The sequence below is a fragment of the Cyprinus carpio genome, chromosome B7 (genome assembly GCF_018340385.1).
Source record: "Cyprinus carpio isolate SPL01 chromosome B7, ASM1834038v1, whole genome shotgun sequence".
NCBI classification, from domain to species: domain Eukaryota; kingdom Metazoa; phylum Chordata; class Actinopteri; order Cypriniformes; family Cyprinidae; genus Cyprinus; species Cyprinus carpio.
The window spans coordinates 5,068,868-5,086,723 of NC_056603.1; the positions used below are offsets into that span (position 1 = coordinate 5,068,868).

At 38.5% G+C, this 17,856-nt stretch overlaps 2 protein-coding genes across 2 annotated transcripts; one reads left to right on the forward strand and one right to left on the reverse strand.

Moving 5' to 3' along the window:
• Positions 1-993: 993 nt before the first annotated feature.
• LOC109104878 lies at positions 994-6,982 on the forward strand. Its single transcript, XM_019118193.2, has 6 exons — positions 994-1,262; positions 1,509-1,823; positions 1,908-2,186; positions 6,227-6,346; positions 6,431-6,485; positions 6,572-6,982. The coding sequence occupies exons 1-6, from the start codon at positions 1,214-1,216 to the stop codon at positions 6,627-6,629; spliced, it is 876 nt and encodes a 291-aa protein (XP_018973738.1). The 5' UTR covers positions 994-1,213; the 3' UTR covers positions 6,630-6,982.
• A 2,727-nt stretch (positions 6,983-9,709) lies between these two features.
• On the reverse strand, positions 9,710-14,440 carry LOC109104856 (signaling lymphocytic activation molecule). Its single transcript, XM_042726790.1, has 7 exons — positions 14,026-14,440; positions 12,244-12,546; positions 11,833-12,111; positions 11,622-11,726; positions 11,482-11,546; positions 10,925-10,999; positions 9,710-10,698 (listed from the first exon to the last, which is right to left on the reverse strand). The coding sequence occupies exons 1-7, from the start codon at positions 14,087-14,089 to the stop codon at positions 10,606-10,608; spliced, it is 984 nt and encodes a 327-aa protein (XP_042582724.1). The 5' UTR covers positions 14,090-14,440; the 3' UTR covers positions 9,710-10,605.
• Between the last annotated feature and the right edge of the window lie 3,416 nt (positions 14,441-17,856).

The following is a 17,856-nucleotide window of genomic DNA, read 5'->3' on the forward strand; positions in this document are numbered from 1 at the left end:
ACTATATAATGTGTGGATTTAATAATAAACGGGGAAGAAGTTTGAGAGCAGACTAAAAGGCTTCATGTTCATTTACTTCTTACCATGAGCTCATGCAAGGACTGAGAATGGTCAGACGGCATCGAAAGATAAAGACGGAATTATGTGTTATTTAACAATTGTCTTGTTTTAAATTATTTTGTCATCTTTTTTATTGCTATTATTTATCTTTTCTTTCAAACAAGCTGTTATTCACAAAATATTCTTCCAGAGTCACACTGAACATCAATAACATCCAACACCACTGGTTTATAATACTGGCCAAACACAAGACCTGTGATGGATACAAAAAGGTGAGGAATTCTAGTGAACAATTATAGTTTTATGAGCATGAAAGATTAACATTTACAGTCATTGTGCGTACAAGAGCAGCAATCAAGTTCTGCAAAACGTTGTTTGTGTTCCAACAACTTTAGGGTGATTCCTTCATAATTTGCTGTTGTAAAAACAGATCAGAATATAATTTAAACACAGGCCATGGATAAAGTTCAAGCGTTAGTTTTATTTGGTGGTGCGCGTCAGTTTTTATAATGTGGGCGATGAAGAGGAAGTGCCTCATGCCTCAGGGGATTTACATGCTGTTTTTTAAGTTAGAAAAATAGAGCAGTGTTTCTCAGTTTCAGTCTTAACATCAGATATCCCTTGAAGTTTACTTCACTTTGGAACTTTCATTTACAGATTTGCGCTAAACCACAGCCTGCAGCATCTTCACACACAGACAAAACTTACAAGAGAAGTGTCTCATAATATACAGTTCAAATTCACTTCCACTTCGCAGGGCACTTGTGGTTGAATAGAACAAATGTCTGAAGTGATAAGAGATACATACACAATGTGCAGAGCGGGGGTGGGATTGTGTTAGTGTCACAGCTGACGTAGTGTCCACCACATATACTATTTAAAAGTGTCTGTTTAAAACAACCAAAGCATCATCTAACGCGCCTGTTCTTTTACTTCCACTCACTCGTGAAATGTCAGCTATCGCAAGATACCAAGAAAACGTAACGGAAACACGTCACACTTCCCATTTCTTTTAAGCGAAGTACTGCAGCATGACCCTGAAAGAGTCAGTTGGCTGTGTTTTTGGATAAGGAGCCCAACAATCAGGGGTGGAGTGAAGGAAGGTCAAGGGCTTCAAGGACCTCGTTGATTTACACCGACAAGCCAACGAGCGATGAGTCTATGTGGAGTTGTGCTGCTGTGTATTGTGTGTATCCATCAAGGTGAGTTTACCAAAATTCACTCTTATCATACCGAGTTGTTTGCATTAATGTTACATAGTTTAATCCTCTGGAGGAGATTATTGAAGAATTTTTGAGAAGAAAAAAAAAGAAGCCTGTCAGAGTGAGAAACAAAGAAATTCGAGCTAAATAATGCTTCTCTGAAAACAAGGTGTTTCCCTTTTCTGCGAAACAACAAACATTTCCTCTCAGATTCTAGTGTTCACCGTTGCAACGTTGTTTTTACAGTGCGCAGCAGTGAGGAATCCATCACTAGTTACAGCGGACAATCAGTCATCCTGAAATCTGGAGCGGACAGATCATGGAATCTCACCAGAGTTCAGTGGTCCGTTTATAAGAACACCACATTCATTGCGAGTCTAAAGGATGGTGACGTGATTATATACAAGTTTTGGAGATATCAGGGTCGACTTCACCTCAACAATGAAACGGGAGATTTAACTATCCGTAATGTGACAGTGGAGGACAGTATGACATACAACGTGGCTTTGCTCACCTCAGGTGCCTTGCGAATACAAAATAAAGTTCATCTCACAGTTCAAGGTAAGCAGTCTCCGGTATAGTCAACAATCTACTTCTGCTTAATGACTGTGGGCCGGGTTGAGTAACTGATATAATGTCCTGCAGAAAGTATCAAAACACCAGACATCCAGAAGACGCTTCAGTCTCTCAGTGACAGCAAGTGCTACATTGCCCTTGAGTGCATTGCATCTGGCCAAATTGTGAATTTGTCTTGGACGCCTGATGGCGAGTTCAACGGATCCTACATTTCAGGAATCCCAAACTCTGCTGACTCTTCCCTAGTTCTTTTCGCATCATTTAGTGGCAACAGAAAGGTGACGTTTAACTGCACTGCCTCCAGTGGTCAACAGAGAGAGACCAGGCAAATGACAGTGGGATGTTCAGGTGAGTTTTTGCCTCTTAAAGATGCTGTTCACTATGTATTATGTATTAAAGGGGTGGTTCAGTGATTTTTTTCTAGGCTTGATTGTGTTTATGGGGTGCATTGTTAATGCTGCGTTTTTTTAAAAAACGTTATTTTTCACATAATAATTACCTTTATTCCACACCACTCTGACCCTTCTATAAGAAATACGCTGATCATTTCCTTCTTTTATGAAGCCCCTCCCTCAGAAATAGGCGATGGGCTCTGATTGGTTAGCTAGCCCAGTGTGTTGTGATTGGCTAAATCGCCTCCGGTGCGCATCTAAATGTCCCACCCCTCACCTCAGCGGCATGTGCTCCGGTTGTATTGTAAACAACGGCGTCATTAATATCGCTTATCAGTTTGAGCCCGATTGAGCTGCAGAGGGTATTATTGAAAAGGATCGTGCAGAACCTGTGCAAGCACGGCTTTTCAAGAGTCAAGTCAAGAGGCATTTATTTGTCATTTGCATAGTTAACACTGGGGAAAACTGGACATTGAAATGCTTGTGACGAGGCTCAGACATACAGTGACAATAACAAGACGTAAAAGACATAGACGTACGTGGAGAGCACTGAGATTTTTGAGTGACTTCAGTGCCCATAGGCACGGACAGAGCATTAGATACAAATAAGTGGCAGTAACAGATACAATAAAGGTAGACAGTGTTAAGAGTTATAAGTATTCATAAGTAGTCCTGAGGTACTAATATGATTATCTGGGTAGAGCGGTGTCTAAAATGTCATTGTAGAGTTACATGAAGGAAAATTGAAGTGGCAGTGCAGATGCAATAAATAAACTTAAGAGCAGCACACATTCCGATTGTATTCCTGAGTAGAGCAATGTCCAAGATGTCTTTGTAGAGGATCACAGAGCTACATGAAGGAATATTAAAAAGTGACAGTGCAAGTACAATAAAAGTAAAGAAAAGAGCAGCATGTATTCCAGTTTTAGATGAAGGATAGCTGGTTGTTAAGCAGCCTGATGGCTTGAAGATAGAAGCTGTTCTTCAGTCTGGTTGTCCGTGATTGGATGGATCATAAGCGTCTGTCAGATGGCAGTGTGGGAAACAGGTGATGAGCAGGGTGAATGCGGTCCTTGATGATGCTGCAGGCCTTTCTCAAGCAGCGAGTTTGATAGATGTCCTGTAAGGCTGGGAGTTTGTGTGATAGATGTCCTCTGCTGTTCTCACCACTCACTGAAGAGCTTTTCGGTCGAAAGAAGAGCAGTTGCCGTACCATACAGTGATGCAGCCGGTCAGAATGCTCTTTATAGTGCAGCGGTAGAAATTTGACATGATGTTAGAGGAGATGCCAAACCTCTTCAGCCCCCACAGGAAGTAGAGACACTGACGGGCTGTTCTCACTATGGTCTCTGAGTGTAGGCTCCAGGGAAAGATCCTCAGAGATGTGAATGCCAAGGAACTTGTAGCTCTTAACTGTCTCTGCTATCTCTCCATTGATGTGAATGGGAACGTGACCCTCTCTCTATGACTTCCTGTAGTCCACGATCATCTCCTTGGTCTTGCTGACGTTTAGAGAGAGATTGTTATCAGCACACCATGCTGTGAGTGCATTAACCTCATCTCTGTTGGATGTCTCATCGCCATTAGTGATGAGTCCCAGGATAGTTGTATCGTCAGCAAATTTGAGGATGATGTTGGAGCTGTGCTTAACAGAGCAGTCGTAAGTGAACAAAGCAGTGTAGGTTTTAAATGATAGGCCTATGTTTTATTTGTTTGTTGTCTTCTCATACTTTTAGATACGCTGTTATTTGTAAATGCTACTGTTTGTGTTAACTTTTAATATACAGTTTTATCATGATTAAAGCTTTAATACAGCACAGCAACTGTATGCACGCCCATGTTTAACGCTTCTCATAGCTATGTGAAAATAAATGTTTAATTGTAACAGTTCATTGCTGGAGCTGAGCTGAATATGAGTGAGAGAGAGAAAGAGAGAGAGAGAGATGCAGAGCAGGGCTAAGCGAGGAACAGTATTAAGAACCGCTGCTTTGGAACATTGATTTTGAAACTTGTGAATCCATTAGAATCGTTAGAAGACAAAATCGTGATTCATATATGAAGATTTTTACGTGCAACTCTAGTTTTCTCTTCCTCTTCACTAAAGCAGCGCAGCATGGCCTCGCCCCCTTTTGCTGCCTTTGCCCGAGGGCGGGGTTTATCTGGGTTTGTGATGTCACGAACCCGGGAAGTAACTCGTTGTAGTCCCTACCAGACATTTTTGTAAGCATTAAACTGACAGAATTTTAAAAGACATATATCTCCGTTTGCTTTGAACTTTCAGCTTCATAACTTTGCAGATATTGTTTATGCTCAAACAGCAACATTACACACTAATTAACGTAAAAAAAGTAAAATTGCAATGAACCACCCCTTTAAGCATGCTTCCAAACATAAGCTGGACTACAATCGTTCAGTCCACTCCAAACCTTCAAGCTCACATTCAACTACCTCATTTTTGAGTCCTTTCCAATCCATAGAACAATGTTCAATCCCTACATTTTCTTCTTTTTCGATAATCCGTTTAGAGGGCTTACACCATGCTGATAACACACGTACATCTCAGAGATGTCTATTTGACATCTACATGTACATCTGCAAGATCTATTTTTTTTTTTTGCTCATCTCCAATACGTCTCTTAGACGTTTCCCATAAGATATAAAATAGATGTTTAGAAGATGTCTTTAAGATGTTTCTGATTTAGAATATATGTAAAACCGACGTTAATCAGATGTTTGTACACAGCAGATGCTTTAACAGACATCTTGCAGACGTATGTGTGTTATCTGGATAAGTTATGCAAACAGTGTGCGTGAAGCAACTAATTATCAATGTTGACCGGATTTTTCTAACTGCTTGTACTCTCGGTGCGTTGAAGTGCTCCTGGGAAGTTCGTATTTACGATTTGGGAAGTCGTGATTACTACAGGTGCATTCAAGTCACTTTGGTCCAAACAAGATTGTAATTCTTTAACCCTACTTCTAAAACCTGATGAATACAAATGTGCTTCGAGTGTGTTCTGCTTTGTTTTTATTCAATTCATGAACATTCTTTAAATTGGATTGTTATATATGTTCAATCGTAATCATACAATTCAATGGTATTTTGCACATGCTGCTTAGTTTTATTGTAAATCTAGAAAAATATACAATTTCAATCCTTTTAACAAATTAACTTAAATACAGATGCTGCATTAATTGCACCTGACATGTTTTCTCACTGACACGCCACTGACAAAGAAAAAAGGAAATTTTAGTTTTTCCACTCGTAATTATGACTTTGTGCATTCATGAGCGCTCAACTCATAAATATGATCTATCCAACATGACTTGAACCAAGTGTGCTGTACACGTCCTGAAAAGTGAAGCCAAAACAATTCAATCTCTAGTTTAAATAATTACCAACACATCTATATTATCGGTCATAACTTCTGTAGTGAAATAGCGCATTCATAGGACTGGAGTTAAACTCACTAGTGCGCTTGTGTTGAGGGCCCACATGTGCGTGCGCTATCATATTAAATGTACTTTGAACAGCTGAGTTCAGCTATACGCATACACTAATAACGCCCATCAGAACGTGAATCTACTTTGGCCTTGAGATGTGAAAACTAGAGTGAAAAAAAACAAGCGGTGACATTTGAGCTTAAAACACATAAAACCTAGCGGCTGCTGCAACACAGCTATTCAAACCTCAAGCTTTTTTATTTTATCATTATTATTATTATTATTATTATTATTATTTGTTTGGTTGTTTTATTTGATTTTTTGGTAAAAATGAATTATTAAGTAACAGGGAAGGCTGGAATTTGTATTTTCAAACTTTGAAATGTTGCTAATACCATCAGTTTTATTTACTTGATCTTTGTTTTTATTTTTTGTGAATTTCATGGAAACATGTTTTGGTAATATTTCTGATGGTGATTGTAGTTGTATAGTTTGAATTTCATGTATATATTTTTGTGTATTAAATAGTGTTTTTTTTTTTTTTTTTTTTAGATGAGAAGCAGAAGTGTGAAGTCTCCACCGTTTCCTGTTCATGCACTTCCTCTGTGATATGGAGTATTCTGTTTACAGCTGTGGTTTTAGGCTTAGCATATGCACTTACAAAAAATAAAGGTAACAACATATCTTGAAATCAATTTTGCAATGCAACATTTAAATGACTGATTGATTTTATGAACTGTAATTTATGTTTTCTAGACAGAATTATTCCTGCCAGTCGTGAAGCCTACATCCATTTCATCCAGAATATAAGGTAACATCACACCACAGACATCACGGATGTAATGGACTCATTTTACCGCGGTACTTATTCTGGATATTTTTTTTTTTTTTTTGAAGCACCACCAGTTTCAGTCCTGGCTCCCCCGGTGTTCAAGGGAAACAAGACGCGGCGTAAGAAGAAGAAAAGTTCTCTTGCATAAGGCCATACTTTATGAAAGGGAATATCTGGCTTTATGTTTGACAGATTTTAAGAAATTTTAAGAAAACAATGTGCGGAGATTGTGAGATCATTGGATCCGGTCTGTGAAACGTGTCATCTGTCACCTGTGTGAATGAGGATTTCTGGTACTTTACAAAACCTTTTCAGAGATACAAAAATGGATGTTGTTTTCAAAATCCATTCAGCTGAAAGATCTGAAGGCTTGTGCTCCTTCAGTTTGAATGCACATGATACTTCTGGTACTGATGGCTTGACTCAGCATGGCAGCTATTTTATTTAATAAATTTTCTAGCTTCTTTGTTCAAAAATGCATGTGGATCTATTTTTTTCTATGTAATTTCTGGTTGTTATGACGAACTGTAGCAGTAATGACACATAGTCATTGTGAGTGCTGTTTTTGTCTTGTCAGTGGGAAGTGGTCAGTGTTGCCTAGAAATTGACACATGAGCTATTTCAGCATATTCATCTGGATATGAGTAAATACTTAAGAAACTGGTCCCATTAAAAGCATATTCCACTGAATTTTAACACTTCTCCAAACGGCCCAGTGACTTTATTTCAGAATTATTTCAAAGTTTTATTTACATTGTGCTTTTCTTTGACTCATGGTCACTTTACAGAAAGAACATAAGAACATACTTTATAACCTGTAAGTCTTCTGAAAATGTAATGCAGTGCATTTACCCCCTCAGACGTGACTTTTAATGTTGCAAAACACTCATATGTCTGACATTCACTGGTCAAAAACCCTTTACCTCCACTGCAGCTTGACTTTTATAAAATGCTAATAATATAATGACACATGCAACAGTCTTATATAAAACCACAATATCAAAATTGAAACCACAGTGTTCAGTTATTAAAAAAAAAAAACCCTGAAAACTATTGGCTTTACATCACCAGGTCAGGTGTTACTTTTCTTTGTCGCGAGGTCACTTGGAGCAGCACTCGCAATGGTTTTGTGTCTGATTCTCGAAGTATCAATATTCTACTTGTGAATATCATCTATAACCACAGAGACAATAAACATCAAATCCAAACTGAATAAACAAGATCAGGGGGTTATGATGAGGTGGTTAAAAACAGGACAGAAAAAAAAGCTTATTACTTCTAAATTGTTTTTTATATATATATTTTTTAAAATATTGATAACATAAGTGGACCTTATAAAATAAAAAACAGAGGCAGTTCATGACCCCTTTAAGTGTAGGTGATCTTAAATTTACTTGGTCTTTAAAAAGTTTTAAATCGAACTTCATAAACCTGCAGGAAACATGATCATGTGAAAATGGCCTTCACTGACAGCAGAGTGAACAAAGAGATATTGTTCGTGACAAGAGGCCTGTAACTTCACCGCAGTGGATACTTTCACAGGGTTTTTTGAGGTTGAGCTAAAGTGTGAAGTCTGCATGATTTGCAGTTTGTGAAACTCACTACAGTCATTTTGGTTTTAGCATATGCATTAACAAAAATTAAAGGCAACACATTTCTTACACGTGTTGTGAGTTCTGAAAATGTACGGGTGTGATTCGGTTCATTCGGTTGCTTAAAGGGGTAGTTCATCCAAAAATGACCAAGTGGACTGTTGACACTCCTAATTGAGATTGTAGATAGAGTGTCAATGGTCCATTTGAGAGATAGGTGGCGGTAATGCACTTATAAATCTGTGACAGTTCAGACATTGTGGTGAACCAGAGGTAAAAACTATATAAATACTGTTCAGTTTCTTGCACAGACCGATCGTTTCGTGTCTTTACACATCAATGTATCATCACGAGCTGCAGGGTTTAATTTGGTTTTGTTGGTGTTTTTTTTTTTTGTATGTTTTTTTTGTTATTAAAGTTGTGTTTCATTTTAAGTTTGATTATAAGACTGACAGATTGCAATGGTTCTAGTTTTGTGTTTTTCTGAAGAAACAAAGTCACTTACATCTTGGATGTCCTGGGGGTAAGCAGATAAACGTCAAATTTTAATTTTTGGGTGAACTATCCCTTTAAATGCAGGACTGACAGCTTTTTTGCTGTTGTGTGAACGTGGACTCTCAGTCAGATTAGCGCCATATTTAATTTTTGACAGGAGTGAAAACGAGGCTGTGATAGAAGTACAGAGCGTTCAATCGATTGTGCTGTTGTTTGACAACATACTGATTACTCAGCTGATGAAACGTCTTTCTGGGTAGAAAAAAAGTGGACAGAAGTAGATAAAAACTCCATAAAACTAAAGTTGTGAAAATGATCTGATCTAGGACCTTCTACAATGTGTCCCATAATCTATCCCTCACAGCCTCGTTTTCATCCTGGCCCCTAACCTGACTAAGGTTTATAATGATCGTGAGACGACTTGAGATTGGAGCGACGGCTTCAGTCTTACAGTGGGGAGGGGAGTTTTAAGGACGTAGGTGCGTCAGGCTGATGAGTTGGATGTATTAGTCATCTCAGATGGACAGATGGCTACGAGAGAAATAAGGGTGCGGATGGAAACAGCGATATTATTTTGAGATATTAAGTGAGCAATCTGTAATTTCCATTACAGTGGTGTAATTATAAAGAGGAGAAGTGACTTTAAAGGGATAGTTCACCCAAAAATGAAAATTATGTCATTAATGACTCACCCTCATGTCGTTCCAAACCCGTGAGACCTCCGTTCATCTTCGGAACACAGTATAAGATTTTTTAGATTTAGTCCGAGAGCTTTCAGTCCCTCCATTGAGAATGTATGTACGGTATACTGTCCACGTCCAGAAAGGTAATTAAAAACATCTTCAAAGTAGTCCATGTGACATCAGAGGGTCCGTTAGAATTTGTTGAAGCATCGAAAATACATTTTGGTCCAAAAATATCAAAAACTACGACTTTATTCAGCATTGACTTCTCTCCCGGGTCTGTTACAGCGCGTTCACAACACTGCAGTTTAGTGATATCCGGTTCGCGAACGAATCACTCGATGCAACCGGATCTTCTGGAACCAGTTCACCAAATCGAACTGAATCGTTTGAAATGGTTTGCGTCAACAATAAGCATTAATCCACAAATGACTCAAGCTGTTAACTTTTTTAACATGGCTGACACTACATTCTACATTGTATCATCAATCTGACATCTGAGAGCAGCTGACTGACAGCAAAGGCTACATACTCCTACACAGACAGAATTACATGATATGAATCTTCCTCCCAAACTGAGGACACAAGTAGGGTTTAACTGGATCAGTTACAATATTCCAGCTGTGAACATGCTAAACGTGTTAAAATACCATACAAACATGCAGAACTATACATGTTAATTCTTGTTATGTTACAGATTCACTAGACAACTGTGACGGAACTATGTATGATCTTATTAAGAAATATATATATATATATATATATAAACTTCAATACTGAAATACTACAGTCATGTCAAAGAACCATGGACACAGACATCTGGAGGTTCTTTTGTCTCAATATTATTGCTTTACTTTAAATTTTAATGCATATCAGTAAGTGAAACTAACCCATTTGGAGTATTTATCATATATGGAAAAGAGTGTAGAAAAATACATACATTACCATTCAAAAGTTTGGATTCAACATATTTTTTTTTTTTTTTTTTTTTTTTTTTTTTTTATAAATTATTTTTTACTTTTCAAATAAATGCAGCCTTGCTGAGAATAAAAGACTTATTTAAAAAACTTTAGAGAATTTAACTGAGCCCAAACTTTTTTAATGATAGTGTGCATGATGTAATATTGCTGCATTGTGGAAAAAGAAAAAAAAAATATCCTGTTTATAAAAAAAGTGTTTCAACATGATACATTTAATACACAGCGCATTTAATGCAAGAGTGCAAGAGTTCAAAAGTCAACCGATGCAGCCAACAATACATGGGAGGCTGGTTAACCCAATCCAGAGATAACAGCACAATACAACATGAACCGTCTGTCTGTGTCTCACTCACAGGACTTCCTGGTAAGGGGAGGAAGTGCTGGTGCTGGTGCTGACCGCAGGGTGACGCTGATAGTTGATTTTGTCATACAGGGTTTGAGGCTGCAGGGGGAGTTAGAGTGGCGTTACTTCTCCAAACATGCATCAAAGCTGTTCTCAGTCTCACTGATTCACTGTACGTGACAGCTCTGTCTTATATTTAGCCTTCTATGGTGTGTGCAGGAATTATAATTTTGTTAGTAAATACATGCCATGGGCCTTATTTGTAAGCAAAAAAAGATGACAGCAGTAATGGAAGTTTTCAATATGTATGCATGCAAGTACTCACCAAGTTTTGTGAGAGTTTTGTGTCGTTTACCGTTTCATAAATGGACATCCCGTTTGCAACACTTTCAGAGCGTTTCTGTAATATAGATTCAATCCAGTTAGCTAGAACAAAATTAGGTTTGTATGCATCTAAAATAAGGTTCATATGTGTCTAGGAAGCAGAGATGTCAGATTAATAATAATAATAATAATAATAATGTACACTCTTGTTTTTTGCTCCTTGTGAAAAAGTGTTTACTAAGTCAATATTTCTATTTGATTTAATTCAATTATTTATAAAATTAACTAGCACCTTCTGAGAGAAAACTTTCACCAGCAATATTTTTTGTTCTTTTGCACAAAAATTGCTTGTAAATTTCACAAATAATCACAAAGAAATGGCAAGCAACACAATGCATAAAACATGAAATTTTGAAGTAGAAAGATTGAAATAGTATTTTCTTGTAAAACCTACTACAAAAGTATTTTAATTACAGCTTTGAAAAATGATTAGAAGTCTTTTTGCAGAATCACATGAACCTTAAAAAGCAGACATATAGACGGAAAGGAGGCGCTCACCTTCGCAGGGCCATCAGTGTTCACTTCTTCATAGACTGTAATGCCAGCTTCACTTTCTCCTTGTCCTGCAAGTGTGAAAACAGCTGTATAACTGTATATCTCCTGCACTGTTTGTGCACATTCACACGTGTTCAACACACCTTTATTGCTCCTCCTCCTGCAGCACACGGCGAGCGTTGCACCGAATATGACCACAACAACGATACCAGCGCCTACCGCAATCAGCAAATACTTCAGAGGAAAACCTGCATCATTGCATCAAGTTACATATTATTAGTGCTCTTTACAGATTTCAGAGGAGGCTATAACATATTTTAATCATTAGAGAATTTAAGAAGTGCAGAACTATACCTGATAACACACTTGAATAGTCCAATTTCTCTCTGCAGACTACAGTCTCAGTAGTGTAGTTGACGCTGTAGGTGTTGTTGGCTGTGCAGGTGAGTGTGGCGTTTTCTGCTGGACGGAGGCTGATATTCAGGTGAGGTCCTTGAGTCTGGATCTGATGACCGCTCCAGCTGTAGGAGGGATTGGGATCACCGGACGCCAGACACCGAAGATGAAACGTGCAGATGTTTTCTGATTGCAGCTTGGAAACATTGTACTCAATCTGGACATCTCTGATGAGCTCTGTAGGATAATATTGTGCAAAAGGTAGCTATATTAACATACTGTTTCCTTTATAAAGGACTTGAATGTTCATGCATTTTGTTTTAGCATTTCCTATTTGGAATTTAACAGCATTAACAGGATCAAATTTACCATGAACATGTAGCTCAATTATTTTTGTTTTATGTTGAACAGCGCCTGCTCTTGCAACCATAGAGAAGCTTCCAGAATCCTGGCGTTTCAGGTCTTCTACTGTTACACTAATATTGTCCTCATTCATCTTTAACCTTTTGAGAAATGACTGAGATCCCACCGGTTTGATATATTTATCAAACTCTGCAAATACGTTCTCATTATATGTCCACTGCACTTCAAGACCATCTTTTGGATAATCAGCGATTAATTCCAGTGATTCTCCAACAGCTTTGTGCACAACCCCTGGATCAGAACATGACCCTACGATACAGAACAGACAACAAAACACGGTTACACTGTCACAAATTCATGCCATATTTTTTTTTAACACATTCAACTCAAGATAACATGCATCCATCAACACACCTTATTATATACCAGTTTGTCAACAACATCAACAAAACCCATGAGAAAAAAGGAACAGAAAGTTTATAAATAATAACCCATCAAAATATGCTCACAGGGTTTGAGTTTATGCTATCAGCACAGACCATCTCACACTCCTGTCTTCATGAGGACAGCTCCACAGCACCATCAGGATGAAGAATTACTTTATTTCCACCAGATGTCAGAATCAGATATCAATCACAAATGCCTGTAATTGCATTTATAATGCATATTTGCACAGTGACTCCTGATCTGTGTCTGTATTTGGTAACTTGTGCCCATTTGCGATCTGTAAGGAAGTGTTTCACAGCAACACTTCCACCACACAGCGATTTTGTTTCTTCATGTGTCTATTTTCATTTTAATGTCTTAATTTTATTTTCTCATATCCACTTGTCTACCTTCTCTCGTCAGCTGCATGTCTTTTTGCAAATATTGCACATTGTTGCCACTTTGTTGAAATAATACCAAATGACAAGTCAACATTAAACCAAGTTTAATTTTTTTGATCATGGTGAATTCAGGTACATTGGGACACTTTTTGCCATTGAAATGACTAGAAAAATGTCCCAATTTACCTGATTTCACAATGTAATGCTGGTTGCAACAGAAAAACACTCTATTACCACTGGCCCCATTCTCTAAAGATAAGGTTTGAGGTTTCCTGAGTCTAACAGCCTTTTCCAACAGATGAAATACCTAAGCATGGACGATCATTTACCTCAAAAAGTAAAGTAAAAATACAGCTTTAAGCATGCATTATATATAGTTTTGTATTTATTAATCAAACATAATTCAATTTACTATGCCCTAAGGAATCAAGAGCATTGTATATACACTCTTAAAAATAACGGTGCTTCAAAAGGTTCTTCAAGTGATGCAATAGAAGAACCATTTTTGGTTCCACAAAGAACCATTCAGTCAAAGGTTCGTTAAAGAACCACCTCTTTCTTACCTTTTCATAATCTGAAGAACCTTCTTTCGCCACAAAGAACCTTTTGTAATACAGAAAGGTTCTTCAGATGTTAAAGGTTCTTTATGGAGCCATTTAGACAAAAAGGTTCTTCTATGGCATGGTGAAGCACCTTTATTTTTAAGAGTGTATTAGAATCACAGATATGGAAGCAAGAGCAGTTTTCCAGATGCACATTCATTCCTCCCACACACATAAGCATCCTGTTGGCTAAAACCTCCTTAGTTCAATCCTAAACATAAACGTATTTTTAAAAAAAAGTGAGTGAAAAAAGTGATTTAATTCATTTAAAATACTCATTTAAAAGTATTTACTTCACTTAAAATATACATATTCATTCCCTATACAGGAATAGCTGCTGTATTTCTCGAGTCACGCACCTTGAAGAAGGAAAACCAGGAGAACTCCTAAGATGGAGCAGCAGGACTCTTGAAAGACGTTCATGTCCAGACGTTTAGACGACAGATTGAGGCATTCGTGACAGCAGATACATCCAAACAGAAGAGAGAAAGACAGACTTCCTCACACCGACTGCTCTGCATCTCTCGGTTTGTGCATATCTGCATAAATAACACCACACAACGATGTTTGTTGACGAGACCTTTAAGAAGCGCCTTCTAAAAGTTGCGCTTGAGGTTTAGGGGCTTTCTGGTCTCTACATTTGTTTGCCCCGCCCACTAGGGTCAAGTGCAAGAGCGCAGGCGTTTCATCCACCAACACTGCAGTGTGCGGGAAGTGAAGGTTAAGCATTACCATGTACAGTACTATAAATCAGCTAAAGTACAGTACTGGAGCCTCATCAGGGAGCAAACGTGAAGTGAAATCCCAGAGGAATAAGGAAGTTTTACTCAGACAAGAGACTCAGAGTTTAAACAGCAAGCTTCATATGCTGATGGAGCTGTGAAGAATTAACATTAGTTGGCATATGGTGACCACAATGTAACCAGACTCATGTAACCACATGCTCACTGGGTGCCAGAGCAAATAGACTTTCTTATCATCTCATCACCTCGCATCCAAACGAGAAGGCGTAAAAAATATACATTCATTCAATTTGCATGTGCAAAGATGTTGTTTCTACATCAGATCAGTTTTTAGACTGTGCAGGACATTGCAATGCAACAACACTGAGTCCATCTGAGGAAGTGAAACTCACATAGACTTTTAGGTTTTAGTTCTAATGGAAAGTAGCCTATTAGTCAGATGGTCAGCAGAAGAGTATGGCCCTGTCAGGACAACTAACTGTATACACCAAGCAGAGTAAACAGGTTTAGTCTAGTAACTGTCCAGCAGGATTACTTTTTTTCATAAGTATTACATTTTACCAGTATTTAAAATGTAGGGCTTCTCACTTGAAATAATTAACCCTGGGTCATTCTAAACCATTATTCACGTTTCACACCACTTATAAATTTAAGAAAGATCACATGACACGTGACCAAGTATGGTAAACCCTACTCAGATTTTGTACTCACAGCAGTGAGTAGTGAACACGAACACACACACACACATTTGGTTTCCATGTTTTATGGGGACATTCCATGTACAAACTGTATTTTCTAATCAGCCCACACCAACCCTACACCTAAACCTGCCACTTACAGAAAACTTTCTGCCTTTTTAGATTTTCAAAAAACTTAATTCTGTATGATTTATAAGCTTGTCTCCTCATGGGGACCAAAAAATTTCCCCAAAAGGACAAGGATTTTGAATATTGCCATCTTTGGTGGGGACCTTTTGTCCCCATAACATAGGGTTTACCAGGACCACACACACACACACACACACACACACACACACACACAAAGCCACCATTGTAATGCAGCAAGAAAGGGCTGTGTCCAAAGCATCCCCGTAGACAGACATTTGTAATGGATTTTATTGAGCGCACTGATTCAATCCCAAAATGCACTGCAATCATGTGTACAACAGGTGAACACTCAACATCTAGAGAATACCCATAATGCACTGTGAGGGTCGTGCTGACTGAATTCCCGCGTCTCGACAGAAGATGGTGCCCGCATCATCCATCCATCCATTTTGCCAAATCGCTGGTCGATTGTGAGTACAGCACAATATCATACAGGTATACATTTATATTTTCAATTGATTACTAAATAGTTTAACTGTGGTTTATACGTGCTAGTTTCCATGACAGAGTTCAATATAAATCTTTTCATTACTATAGGAGCTGCCAGTTTGCTAAGTTATCAAATGATTACAGCAAGCACAAACTGTGCTAAACAGCAGCACTTCTGGCGCACTTGGTGTCCGAAAAAAACAATAGAACCATGACAGAAAAATCTAATGGTTTCCACTACAAACATTAAAACCATCAACTTTTAACCATTAAAAAATGGTTTTCTGTAGTGTGTTTTGGGACATATTCCATTAGGATTTATTGGTGAATTTGATCTTTTAATAGCACATCTTAACACATTAAGCCATATTAAGTTTTTATGGTGTTTAAAAGCGCTTAATGAAGGCTTTGTGCATTGCGTTCATATTCTGCTGTTCTGTGGCCATGGATTTGTGGGTCTTGTCTTTTTCTCCTACAGATGACTTGCAGGACCCTGTATGTTATAGTACTAAATTAGTTTTAATCGTTTAATCACCACAGAGTCTGGTCTCCTGTAGCGACATGCATGACGTCGCAGGGAGCGGAGAGTGCAAACGGTGAATGCAAGTGACTTTGTGATTTAGTTTCTTTTTTATTGTCTTCACCACCTGGCTACTTGTGTAAAATGTTAAGAGACTCAATTAAAAAAAAAACAATAGTAAACTAAATTAAATAAAAAAGACCGCAAGTGATGCCACTTGTGGAAGTGCAGGTGTCTGAGAGAGTGCAAGTCTGAAAATGCAAGTGCATTTCTGCAGAACTGTCTCTGCCCACAATGTAACCAGACTCATGTAACCACACTTTCACTGGGTGCCAGAGCAAAGAGACCTTCTCATCATCACCTCACCTCCAAAAGAGAAGGTGTAAAAATATGTTTTCAATTCACAAGTGCAAGGACACACCCTTTGTTGTTTCTACATCAGATCAGTATTTTAGACTGTGCAGGACATTGCAATGCAACGAGGAAGTGAAACTCACATAGACAGGTTTTAGTTCTAATGGAAAGTATTAGTCAGAAGGTCAGCAGAAGAGTACGGCCCTGTCAGGAAAACTAACTGCATACACTAAACAGTGCAAACAGGTTTGTTCTAGTATCTGTCCAGCAGTATTACTTTTTAATAGTATTTAAAATGTAGGGCTTCACAATTTAAATAATCCTTTATTCACGTTTCACAACGCTTATGATTTTGAAAAAAAAAAAAAAAAGTGACGTGAGGCCAAGGATGGTAACCCATAGTCAGATTGTGCGCTCACAGCAGTGAGTATTGAAAAAACACACACACACACACACACACACACACACACACACACACGCCACCTTCTGGCTATAAGCGTGTCAGTCTTACCATTAGGCCACAACTGCTCATTTAACCAGGATTAGCAATTAAAGCAACCGTTTATGCAACACGCTGTGTTTTCGTGATTGCACGTGAATAAGGCAAGCGACTGGTCTTCGTTTCTAAGCATCTAGCCAACATTGTAATGCAGCGAGACAAGGGCTGTGTCCGAAATCCCCCACGAGACAGCCATTTGTAGTGATGTCAGAAACTATAGTGGATGTTGAGTGCACTCATTAAACCCCATAATGCACAGCAATCACATGTGTACAACAGGTGAACACTCAACAGCTAGAGAATACCCATAATGCACTGTGAGGGTCGTGCTGACTCGACAGAAGACGGCGCCTGCAGCTGAATCATCCATCCATTTATTTAACAAACCGCTGGTTTAATGTGGGTACAGCTAGGGCCATCGCTAGTGGGGTGAAAGGTGGTGACGATTATAGGGGCCCACGGCTGAGGGGGGGCCCCTGGCGATCTCAACCGACTGTCTGAGGCCAGCCTAAAAAGATGCACAAGACAGTTAACAGGCCACTGCTGCATATGGTTAAAAACTTATCATTTGCACGTGTTTTTTAAGACTTGCCAATTTAATTCAATTCAATTCATTCAAAAGAGTTTAAAGCATTCGAACACGAAGCAGAAAAACTCAACTGAGTTCTCACGCACACGCAGAGAGCCGCGTCTCACGGACAGCAACACTGAACCGTGCTCTCCTTCACGTCCTCCTGCACCTGAACCAACAAATACCA

Bases quoted from the DNA above. Each gene is read 5' to 3' on its own strand.
- LOC109104878 (XM_019118193.2), top strand. From the start codon at position 1,214: ATGAGTCTATGTGGAGTTGTGCTGCTGTGTATTGTGTGTATCCATCAA. The intron at 1,263-1,508 runs GTGAGTTTACCA...TTGTTTTTACAG, and splicing joins TATTGTGTGTATCCATCAAG to TGCGCAGCAGTGAGGAATCC. The intron at 2,187-6,226 runs GTGAGTTTTTGC...TTTTTTTTTTAG, and splicing joins AATGACAGTGGGATGTTCAG to ATGAGAAGCAGAAGTGTGAA.
- LOC109104856 (XM_042726790.1), bottom strand. From the start codon at position 14,089: ATGAACGTCTTTCAAGAGTCCTGCTGCTCCATCTTAGGAGTTCTCCTG. The intron at 11,547-11,621 runs GTGTGTTGAACA...TCACACTTGCAG, and splicing joins CAGGAGGAGGAGCAATAAAG to GACAAGGAGAAAGTGAAGCT. The intron at 11,000-11,481 runs GTGAGCGCCTCC...TCTATATTACAG, and splicing joins ACACTGATGGCCCTGCGAAG to AAACGCTCTGAAAGTGTTGC.